This window comes from Lissotriton helveticus, chromosome 6, assembly GCF_964261635.1.
Source record: "Lissotriton helveticus chromosome 6, aLisHel1.1, whole genome shotgun sequence".
In the NCBI taxonomy this organism is placed as follows: domain Eukaryota; kingdom Metazoa; phylum Chordata; class Amphibia; order Caudata; family Salamandridae; genus Lissotriton; species Lissotriton helveticus.
This window is the reverse complement of record NC_136067.1, coordinates 1,470,602,838-1,470,614,855: the sequence shown is the minus strand read 5'-3', so window position 1 is coordinate 1,470,614,855 and position 12,018 is coordinate 1,470,602,838. Positions and strand designations below refer to the sequence as shown.

At 45.5% G+C, this 12,018-nt stretch overlaps 1 protein-coding gene across 1 annotated transcript in view; it reads right to left on the bottom strand.

Moving 5' to 3' along the window:
* Nucleotides 1–1,315: 1,315 nt before the first annotated feature.
* Nucleotides 1,316–12,018, bottom strand: part of MEMO1 (mediator of cell motility 1) — a 152,050-nt gene continuing 141,347 nt past the window's right edge. The window contains exon 9 of the mRNA XM_078649282.1: nt 1,316–1,991. Within this exon, the coding sequence (XP_078505408.1) occupies nt 1,860–1,991 (132 nt within the window). The 3' untranslated portion in view covers nt 1,316–1,859. The remainder of the gene's footprint in view (nt 1,992–12,018) is intronic.

Genomic DNA, 12,018 nt, shown 5'->3' with positions numbered 1-12,018 from the left:
GACCTGGGACATGGAAACCGACGATTGCTGCAAGGGTTTCGGTTTGGTTGATTTTGGCTCGAGGATTTTGAATATTTTATGTCAGACACCGAAGGAGATGGAGCCGGTTATTCCATCAGTCCCGAAGGCTTAGTGGAGACTGAAGAATGTGCTCGATCCGAGGAGGACAAACCCAAGATCTTAGCCTTGGTCGAAGTTTTTGGTGCCGGACCTGAAGTCGGGGCATCTGAAATATCTTTTCAGATCTGACCATGGCCATGTGACAGTGGCGGTCAGACGACCACTAAAAGTGGAAAGAGCTAGTGGTTGGAAGTCTTTTTGATTTTAGCAGGGTCTGCGACGTCAGTACTCACATGCTGCCTGAGTGGTAGTTTGTATTCCAGTTCCAGAGCCAGAGATCTCTTTGAAGGAGAATACCCCTTTTGTGGCAGCCGGCTCTTCCTGGGTGTGTTCCTCACCGAAGATGCCAGGAGTATTGTCTGTGCTGCGGCGAGGCATCTGAAGTCGATGTTCCCCTTTGATCCCCAAATGCCTTTTTCAGTCTGAAAGACTTGAAGGCATCGCAGCCAGCACGGTGACCAGGCGAGAGGAAAAGGTTACACACCTGGTGTTGATCGGTGTGTGGATATTAGGTGTGACACTGCGGGTGCACAACTTCCATACCGCCGGTGCATGTGGAAGGGTAGGCCAGAGATTGGAGGAGCCCTGAAAAGCGATGTACTAAACCGTCAGAGACAGCACAGAACGGAAGACTTGTACCGAAAGGAGTTGATCACCGAGGAGAGGCACACACGTCCGTAGCCAATGGAGGAGAAAAAAACAATCTAACAAAGGAGTTGATGACAATGCACAATATCACAGAGAGGAGGAGTCACTCTACCTCTTAACTGGAAAGACTTGCTAGAAGAAAAACAAGTTACACAACTCTGAACCAAACACTAGATGTCAGGAGTATGCAGAGCATGTGTATCTACAGCCACACATGACACTAAACCAATGTTTACGGACAATGTTTGTGACTGAAAAAATTTGCAATTACTGTTCATAACCTTGGTATATGCCGTCTGTACTATTTTCTTTAAATACAATAATTGAAGAGTATGTAATGATGACTTATACAGTGTTTTGCATATATTAAAAATTGAAATACATTATAATATATGTTAAAAAGGAGCCACTGATACAACTAAGACCGTGGATTGTAACAGATTTCTTAAAAAGGATGGACACATTATAGTTTTAAAGCACGTATAAAGGTGTTGCACAGTGATGTATGTCAACAGCAGGAGCAAATAAATTAATCTAGACCAATAAGACATGTGTAGCCCTTTATTAGCAACTAAAGTAGAAAGTATTTGCTGTACAACAGAGGGTAATTAACTAACACTACTGGGATTTGCATAACTTCTAATACAGGATAACGTATGCAAGTTTTTCTTTAAAAAGGCTTCCCTATATACCAACCCGTTTCCAACATACAAAATATTTCTGAAAGGCAAGTACATGTGCTCAAAACCGTAAATGCAAGTATATTCATCAGAAGTACTGCTTTTATGAGGTTCACCAGCAGGCTTGCACGTCCTCCTGCTTATTCTCCAAGAATACTGTATGTCAGCCTTCCTGCAGTTCTCTTGTATCAGAAAGCATTTTTTGGGGGGGGAATGAAAAATAAGGAAGGACTACACCAACTAAAAGAGAGTTCTAGTAGTTTTAGGTTTCAGTATATCCAAAGAGCCAGTAACAGTTCATTTGATTAAAAGGTACGTTGTGACCTAACATACAGGAAAAAGTGACAGCATGTGTATGTGTGGGTGCTTGTAGGTACATTTGCGATACTGCGCAGTTCCTGAGAAGTTGGTTCAGTGAACCATAAGTGCTCCAGCAGCATAACTAACTGAACTGTCCTGCCAGTTTCGACACTGGCTTGATTGGGAATAGTTCAAAAATGAAAAGCTCATATTCAATCCACTCTTCTGAAGCTCTGTAATAGCCTAGACAAAAAAGAAAAATGAAAACAGTTATACACATCATTAAGACATTTTTCAAGAACAAAATAATGTCTTAAACCTAAAGCCTACCAGGGCCCATGTGGGGTGCATTACTGAGGTGCTCGTAGAGGTGCACTCTTAACTGGGTGCTTCATGTGCAAATAGGTTTAGTGCACCATATTATATTAAATGCCTGTTAGTGGGTAGAGACAGAGCTGGATACCTTCCTTTGTTGGAAATAATCTCTCTGGCGTCAAGTGTAGTGTGTTCCCCCCACATTGGTGTGTGTGGGAGTGCAGATGAGGGAAAAAATACTATATATATATATATTCAGTCTATGGCCGACATTAACAAAGGTAGTTTACCGAAATGCATCTGCACATACCTCTAATCCAATAAAGTATTGGATATTGTACACAGGTGAGCATTGGTCTTTCTTTTCTGAGGAGCTGTGAGATTGTATACGGGAGCACCCCCATGGACCAAGCACCCATCTGTGAGTGCAGAGCCCATGGTGCAATTGGAGCGAGGAATATAATGCTACTTACCCAGTTAGCATCTGTTCTTGGCATGTAGAACTGTAGATTCACAAGCTTTGCATACTCCTGCCATCTAGTGTTGGGTCCGGATCTTTGCAACTTGTTTTTCTTCGAAGAAGTCTTTCCTAGTAATGAGGTAAGGTGATTGCTCCTTTTGGTGATAGTACAATTAGGCATGGACTCCATTGTTAGACTGTTTTCCCACAAGAGGGTGAGAATGGAGTAAATAAGTGTAGTGTGTGTATATATATATATATATATATATATATATATATATATATATATATATATATATATATATATATATATATTCATGTGTATGAGTGAGGTTCCCGGGGAGGCGGGTGGGCGCATGTGAATCTCTTGCTCGAAATGCCAAGAACAGATGCTTACAGAGTCAGTAACATTATCCGTTCGAGGCATAGACTATAAAGCAGTATACTCCCAAAGCGGTGGCTAACCTGTCGATGTTGCAGTTATTTGGAATAGTGTGTTAAGTACTGCTTGGCCTACATTAGTCTGTTGACGCGCTAATACATCTACACAGTAGTATTTGGTAAATGTGTGAGGTGTAGACCATGTAGCTGCCTTACATATGTCGATTCAGAAAAAGGGGTGGTGATGAACAGAGTGCCTGAATTAAGCAGACCACTCTTACCCAGTCCAAAGATCAGGGCTTGATCCATCACCGTTTTTTTAGCTCACTGCACCATCCCAGCTCAGAACTTGGCTATATGCAAATTAGTCTGTTCCTGTCCCAGTGCATGATGGGAACAGGGCAAACCAAACTACCAAGCCAATTCTTATACTGGGAAGGAAACAAGCTTCCGGGGACCGGTTTCTGCTATTTCAGGCGTCGTCGGCCCGGCTTGCTTGAATCCTGATGGTGCAATGAGCAAGGGACTCACATCTGAGTATACCCTTCCACTCTTATGGTGGACAAAATGATTCAGAAAAGGGGGTGGTGATGAACAGAGTGCCTGAATTAAGCAGACCACTCTTACCCAGTCCAAAGATCAGGGCTTGATCCATCACCGTTTTTTAGCTCACTGCACCATCCCAGCTCAGAACTTGGCTATATGCAAATTAGTCTGTTCCTGTCCCAGTGCATGATGGGAACAGGGCAAACCAAACTACCAAGCCAATTCTTATACTGGGAAGGAAACAAGCTTCCGGGGACCGGTTTCTGCCATTTCAGGCGTCGTCGGCCCGGCTTGCTTGAATCCTGATGGTGCAATAAACAAGGGACTCACATCTGAGTATACCCTTCCACGCTTATGGTGGACAAAATGATTCAGAAAAGGGGGTGGTGATGAACAGAGTGCCTGAATTAAGCAGACCACTCTTACCCAGTCCAAAGATCAGGGCTTGATCCAACACCGTTTTTTAGCTCACTGCACCATCCCAGCTCAGAACTTGGCTATATGCAAATTAGTCTGTTCCTGTCCCAGTGCATGATGGGAACAGGGCAAACCAAACTACCAAGCCAATTCTTATACTGGGAAGGAAACAAGCTTCCGGGGACCGGTTTCTGCCATTTCAGGCGTCGTCGGCCCGGCTTGCTTGAATCCTGATGGTGCAATGAGCAAGGGACTCACATCTGAGTATACCCTTCCACGCTTACGGTGGAAAAAATGATTCAGAAAAGGGGGTGGTGATGGCCACTATAGGTGTGGCAGGGTATACTCAGACATGAGTCCCTTGCTCACTACTCCATCAGGATTCAAGCAAGCCGGGCCGACGAGGCTGAAGTGCCAGAAACCGGTCCCCGGTAGCTTGTCTCCTTTCTGGTGAAGAATTGGCTTGGTAGTTTGGTCTGCCTTGTTCCCATGATGCACTGGGCCAGGGACAGACTAATTTGCATATAGCCAGGTTCTGAGCTGGGATGGGGCAGTGAGCTAAATAACGGTGATGGATCAAGCCCTGATCTTTGGACTGGGTAAGAGTGGTCTGCTTAATTCAGACACTCTGTTCATCACCACCCCCTTTTCTGAATCGTTTTTGGCCACTATAGGTGTGGCAGGGTATACTCAGACATGAGTCCCTTGCTCACTACTCCATCAGGATTCAAGCAAGCCGGGCCGACGAGGCTGAAATGCCAGAAACCGGTCCCCGGTAGCTTGTCTCCTTTCTGGTGAAGAATTGGCTTGGTAGTTTGGTCTGCCCTGTTCCCATGATGCACTGGGCCAGGGACAGACTAATTTGCATATAGCCAGGTTCTGAGCTGGGATGGGGCAGTGAGCTAAATAACGGTGATGGATCAAGCCCTGATCTTTGGACTGGGTAAGAGTGGTCTGCTTAATTCAGACACTCTGTTCAACACCACCCCCTTTTCTGAATCGTTTTTGGCCACTATAGGTGTGGCAGGGTATACTCAGACATGAGTCCCTTGCTCACTACTCCATCAGGATTCAAGCAAGCCGGGCCGACGAGGCTGAAATGCCAGAAACCGGTCCCCGGTAGCTTGTCTCCTTTCCGGTGAAGAATTGGCTTGGTAGTTTGGTCTGCCCTGTTCCCATGATGCACTGGGCCAGGGACAGACTAATTTGCATATAGCCAGGTTCTGAGCTGGGATGGGGCAGTGAGCTAAATAACGGTGATGGATCAAGCCCTGATCTTTGGACTGGGTAAGAGTGGTCTGCTTAATTCAGACACTCTGTTCATCACCACCCCCTTTTCTGAATCGTTTTTGGCCACTATAGGTGTGGCAGGGTATACTCAGACATGAGTCCCTTGCTCACTACTCCATCAGGATTCAAGCAAGCCGGGCCGACGAGGCTGAAATGCCAGAAACCGGTCCCCGGTAGCTTGTCTCCTTTCTGGTGAAGAATTGGCTTGGTAGTTTGGTCTGCCCTGTTCCCATGATGCACTGGGCCAGGGACAGACTAATTTGCATATAGCCAGGTTCTGAGCTGGGATGGGGCAGTGAGCTAAATAACGGTGATGGATCAAGCCCTGATCTTTGGACTGGGTAAGAGTGGTCTGCTTAATTCAGACACTCTGTTCATCACCACCCCCTTTTCTGAATCGTTTTTTGGCCACTATAGGTGTGGCAGGGTATACTCAGACATGAGTCCCTTGCTCACTACTCCATCAGGATTCAAGCAAGCCGGGCCGACGAGGCTGAAATGCCAGAAACCGGTCCCCGGTAGCTTGTCTCCTTTCTGGTGAAGAATTGGCTTGGTAGTTTGGTCTGCCCTGTTCCCATGATGCACTGGGCCAGGGACAGACTAATTTGCATATAGCCAGGTTCTGAGCTGGGATGGGGCAGTGAGCTAAATAACAGTGATGGATCAAGCCCTGATCTTTGGACTGGGTAAGAGTGGTCTGCTTAATTCAGACACTCTGTTCATCACCACCCCCTTTTCTGAATCGTTTTTGGCCACTATAGGTGTGGCAGGGTATACTCAGACATGAGTCCCTTGCTCACTACTCCATCAGGATTCAAGCAAGCCGGGCCGACGAGGCTGAAATGCCAGAAACCGGTCCCCGGTAGCTTGTCTCCTTTCTGGTGAAGAATTGGCTTGGTAGTTTGGTCTGCCCTGTTCCCATGATGCACTGGGCCAGGGACAGACTAATTTGCATATAGCCAGGTTCTGAGCTGGGATGGGGCAGTGAGCTAAATAACGGTGATGGATCAAGCCCTGATCTTTGGACTGGGTAAGAGTGGTCTGCTTAATTCAGACACTCTGTTCATCACCACCCCCTTTTCTGAATCGTTTTTGGCCACTATAGGTGTGGCAGGGTATACTCAGACATGAGTCCCTTGCTCACTACTCCATCAGGATTCAAGCAAGCCGGGCCGACGAGGCTGAAATGCCAGAAACCGGTCCCCGGTAGCTTGTCTCCTTTCTGGTGAAGAATTGGCTTGGTAGTTTGGTCTGCCCTGTTCCCATGATGCACTGGGCCAGGGACAGACTAATTTGCATATAGCCAGGTTCTGAGCTGGGATGGGGCAGTGAGCTAAATAACGGTGATGGATCAAGCCCTGATCTTTGGACTGGGTAAGAGTGGTCTGCTTAATTCAGACACTCTGTTCATCACCACCCCCCTTTTCTGAATCGCCTTACATATGTCAGCTAGAGGGATGTTTCCTAAAAAGGCAAAGACGTTTCGATCCCATTCAGGGAATGTAGTGAGTGAACCACTCGCATTGAGCCACTGTGCGCTCACATCTTTACTCTTAGACTCCCTGCCTCGTCTGACTTCATTCATCCTTTAAGGCAATCCAGCACACGGCATCCGGCACATGCCCTTCTTTAATACCCCGCCAGGACCACCGCGTCCAGCTTTCCGAGTTATCTTCAGGGACTACAACCCCATTTAGACTGAAAGTAGCCGGTTCAATCTCCGCTAGGATCACCGTGTCCTGGCTACCTGGTCCTATGCTATTGACTCCTAAGTTATTTCAAATTGATATTTCGTGCTGACAGTATCACTGCCCTGATGATGATCCCAGTTATTCCCTGAATGGGATCGAAACGTTGTCGACCGTAACCCCTTCCATGCTCATGACGGAACGGCTCCATCATCAGCGTTGGTGCTCCGGTGCTGATGACGGAACATTTCCGTCATGAGCCAATACGGTTTTAAACCCTTCAGCACTGCAGCGAAATTCACGCAGCACTGAAGGGGTTAAAAAAGACTGTGCACACAAACGATTCTAATTATATGTGTTACGGTTGTTGCTATTTATCATGCTTGTCCTATTATGTACAATTAAGAACAAGCACGTTTTTCTGTTCCGCCTGACTGTATTTGTATGTGGTTTGTTGTTTATGTAAATTGTCACCTTCGCACACTTTGTATATTGTTTTGCTTTGGCTACAGGATTGTATCCCACTGGATATTACAAAAATCTATGTATCCGAATTAAATTGCACTATCTGGCTGGATAGAACATATACAATCGATTCTGCTCTATATTTATTGCTTTGTTTTATGTTTTCCTCGAACAAGGACTATTGTTTTTTGTAAATAACTGACACCATAGGTCCTTGATTACCTAATAGGGTTCCCTTGTCTTTAAATAAACACGTCAATATCTTCCTGGCCAGAGTCTTCACCGAAGATGTCCGGCATGTCCTCGATACTTTGACGCTGCATTTCCCGTCCTCCAGCCCGATGATCGAGAAGAGTCTTCTTTGATCGAAAAGATCTGCAAGCCTCTCAATTTTCTTCCTTGTGCTCGGGTGATAAGCACAAGTTGAACACTTTGTGTGAGTTGGTGTGTGGATACTTTGCGTGGCACAGAGGGCAGAATTTAAACAGAATCCGATCCATCGACCGAGAGCTACAAAGTGCGGTTAGGCCTCAAAGGTCATCCACAAGGCTGCCCAATCGAAGGTCGATGTCGAAAGCGATACGCAGAAAAGTGGTACGCATACGGAAACAATACCATTGAGGTAGAGAGGATTCATACACTGCCTCCCGTGGGCTCAATTGTGCGCCCCACACTGCCATGGAAACAAGTTTAACAACCAGGCGAGGTTAGTTTACTCGCTCCGCGCATGCGCGGGGTACTCAGGGAAAGAGCACTGATTTTGGGGATTCTACGCATTGGAGGGCCAGTGAGTAGTCGTCAGAAGAAGGCACACGCGCTGTGTATTCTAGCGCGGTTGCGCGTGTGTTTTTTATCAGTGGCGCTTCTTAGCCCATGCGCAATGAACTATTAACATGACAATTAAGGCACCAATTATTCAATTATCTAGGGTATAAAATACCGGGGCCCAGCCTGTCCGTCACCTCCCCTTCCTCTCGGCTGACGGAGAGGGGTACCGACGGACAGGTGGGTCTCCGGTGTCTTGTCGACGGTTTTCTTTCCAGACTTTTTCTGCTTTCCATTGTGCTGCAGCAGAATTTTATTTTTCAAAAAGGATGACTATGAAGGTTCCTTTTGGCAATAATGTTGAGGCATATTTTAATCTAGACTCCTCTATGTGACAATTTTAAGAGGGTAAAGTACCATCTGGTCTACATATGTTGTAAGGGGTCCTACCCCTCCCCTCTTTTAATAATTATTATCACTACTTTAAACCTTCTGTCATTTGATGTGTCTCCAATTGATTTTTAAAATCAATATAACTCATGCGGTAAGCCCACATGGTCATATGGTTGGTATCTCATACAAACAACTAAGGTTATACATATTGCAATGAATGATAAATACAACAGGTGGGCATGGTGTTCACTATGTCCACTCTTTTCTTATCCTTACAATAGAGCGGGCCTCATTATCCCGAGCGGTTGCCGGGTGAGGTGAGGCACTTCCCCACACAAAGCTGGGTGAGTATCTTATTCTTTAGACTATGAATTTTTGTCAACGGAAGTGACATATTAACAATTGTTAATTATAAAACAGAAACTATTGATTATCTGTTAGGCAGGGATACGATATCTCCTGCTGTGTTGTCTCTCCTGGGCTGTCTCCTCATTTCTCAGGTATATACATATATCAATATGTGTTTGTGTATTCTATTTTCTCTCTTTCAGGGATAAGAAAGTACATTCCTATCCACCAGTTTACATTGGGGCTCCAAGTTCCTGGTAGGATGGTTCTATGAATTTGAATACAACTATATCACTATTATAGCACTTTATCTTTATAATTTCTCACATTGCAGTAGCTAATCCATCTTTATGGTCCTGATGAAAGCCGGATAGTATGTTCCGTTTGGCTGAAACATGTTGACCGTCTTGCACAAACGCCATGATATAGTCATAATTTCAAACTATTAGGCGTTCAGTTTTAATCCTGACACTTGGATAATACCCATTAAACTAATTTTTTGTCCCAGTAGTCAATTTTAGATTTTCACTCACATGCACTGCACGATACCATCAGCACCACAATTCGAGATACACCCTGGGAAGAGTATATCGATTGACATCCATTGACGCACCATCATCTGATGGTTGGGCGGACCATTTCGATTTATCACCAACAACCCACATGATGATGCTCCGCCAGAAGGGTGGGCTGATGGGATTTTCTCAACCAGGCGGTACTTGATTGGTGGCTGTATAATTCCTGTTTTTTTGGAGACATAGAGAGGGCACACTTTCTCTGTTTGACCAGACATTTCCTATTCTGTCATTTACAGACCTACCCTTAATAGACCAAAAGGAAGGAGAATAGATCTTTTGAAGTGGGCTACTCAATTGCCTGGTTGAATGGACAACTCCAAAGGTTTAGTCAATTTGTTTTCCTCCTTGGCTCATTATCTGTCAAAATGCCTTGAGGTCATTCTTAATGGAATGCTTCAAGGAGATCGTCCCATTTCTCAAGTCCCCAATTTGTTTTCACGGATCTTGCGGCAGCCCTCTGTGAGATCTGGAGTCCCTAATGGAGGACCTATTTCCTAGCTTTATGGAGGCACAAGTGTTTTCCTTGTCATCCTACAATTTGATTATTAACACCCAAGGGCTATTATAATCCTAGAAGTCTGTTTATAGTTCTTCACAAAATGATCTCCTAAAACCACTAACAAATTACTGTGCTCAATAACGATCACATTATGGTTGCTGCAATTCTCAAGCATAATGTCCATGCAGATAGCTCATTAGCGTAAATGCCTGAGATTGCTCCAAGAGAGGAGCAGATGGTGGTCCATTTCACATTCCTACGGTTTTGGTCACTACCAAAGTATTTTCACAAGGGATAATAACTGTTGACTAGACAAAGGGTATTCGGTCCTTCACAGTTAAAATCAAGGGGTTGTGATCCCTCTCCTCCCTACAAATCACTGCCATGTCTAACATAGTTCTCCATTTCCTGAGCTAGTTGACATTATAATCAATGTCACTGATATAAGCTCCTCTAACAAATAAAAAAAAGGGCGTTGGGATGGGGGGAGGGAGTCATTTCAGAGTGGGAGCAACCACTGCAAGCATGCACCCCATAAGTAAGTGTTAAATTGACCATTTGCAAGTCCTGTACAAATAGCTTTTCACAGGAGTCGATAACTCTGGGATACCCCAGAGTTCTTTCTCGTCGGAGCACAGAACCTGAGCGATGACGTTTGGTTCAAAAGTTAAATTCAGGTCACCTGCCATAATGAAAACTGGTATATGAAGCCAGGGTCATTACCAGTAGATGAGTAGTTGGTGATTCCATATGGGTGCTAAAGCTCCTGTTGGACAAGTTACTACCCTTCGGTAACGCCTTTCCTGGCAGAGACATGGTCTAGCCAAAGATTTCTCACCTGTGAACTTCCCAGGCATCAGACTAGATCTGGAAGATTGTTCTTGAGCAGGACTCAAGCGCGCCGATAGGTGGCATCGGTTGACTCCGCGTGACGTCATAGTCTCCGCCATCGTGACGTCCACCTCGGTGCGCTGGCATTAGTACTTTTCACGACTTTCCACGCCAGAAGTGCGGAGTCATGACGTTGACTGACAACGTTGTGTTTATACAACTAGGGCCCTGAAGGGGAAAACCCAGACATGAACTGATTAGCAGTGCGGGGAGGATGGGTGGGTCAGTAAGGAATCTGCGGCTAGATCATGTCTCTACCAGATAAGGCATTACCAAAGGTAAGTAACTTGTCCATCTGATAGAGACATCTAGCTGCAAATTTCTTACCTGTGAACAGATTCCCAAACAACACCATACCCGGAGGAGGGACTGTGGAAAAGTTAAACCAGAAAGTCCTGTAGGACCGAACGTCTAAATAGGCCTTCCCTATGTCCAGGCACTAATGCTTGGCAAACGTGTGTACGAATGCCCACGTAGCCGCATGGCATATGTTGAGGACCGGGACACAACGCTGGAGAGGTGTGGCGGCTGCCTTAGCTCTGGTAGAATGAGCTCTGAGGCCTTCTGGAGGCTGTTTCTTTGCCAGAGCGTAACAGATTATAATGCAGAGGAAAACTCATCGGAAGATGGTCCTCATCTGCACAGCACGTCCCTTCTTAGCTCCAACGTACCCCACAAAGAGTTGGCTGTCCACCCGGAACTCTTTAGTCCAGTTAAGGTAGAATAACACTCTTTTTTGGGTCCAGATGGTGGAGATGTTCTTCTTCCTTAAAAGAACGCAGAGGAGCATAGAAGGTTGGCTTGGTGACAGACTGTCATAGGTGTAAAGGTGTAACCAATTTAGGCAAAAAATATGGGAAGACAGTTTTGTAAAGAGGCTGAGAAGACAGTGCCTAAAACTCGCTCGCCCTCCTGGCAGAAGTTATTGCCACTAAAAAGCAGGTCTTGATGATGAACAGCCGGAGGGGGCAAAAGGTACACACATTATATAAGGGAGGACCACGTTAAGGTCCCATGGGGCATAAAAAAGGGCGAGGGGGGGAAGAAATGTGTAGGCCCCTTCAAATATTTATTTACAATAGGAGATGTGAATAGTGACGGTGGGTCAGGTAACCGTAGAAAGGCAGAAAGGGATAAAGGGTAGCCCTTTAGAGTGCCAAGAGCAGAGCCCTGCTGGAAAAGTTAGGATGCAAAGGAGGATATCAAAGGTAGGCAGACAGAGGGTTAGTAGACC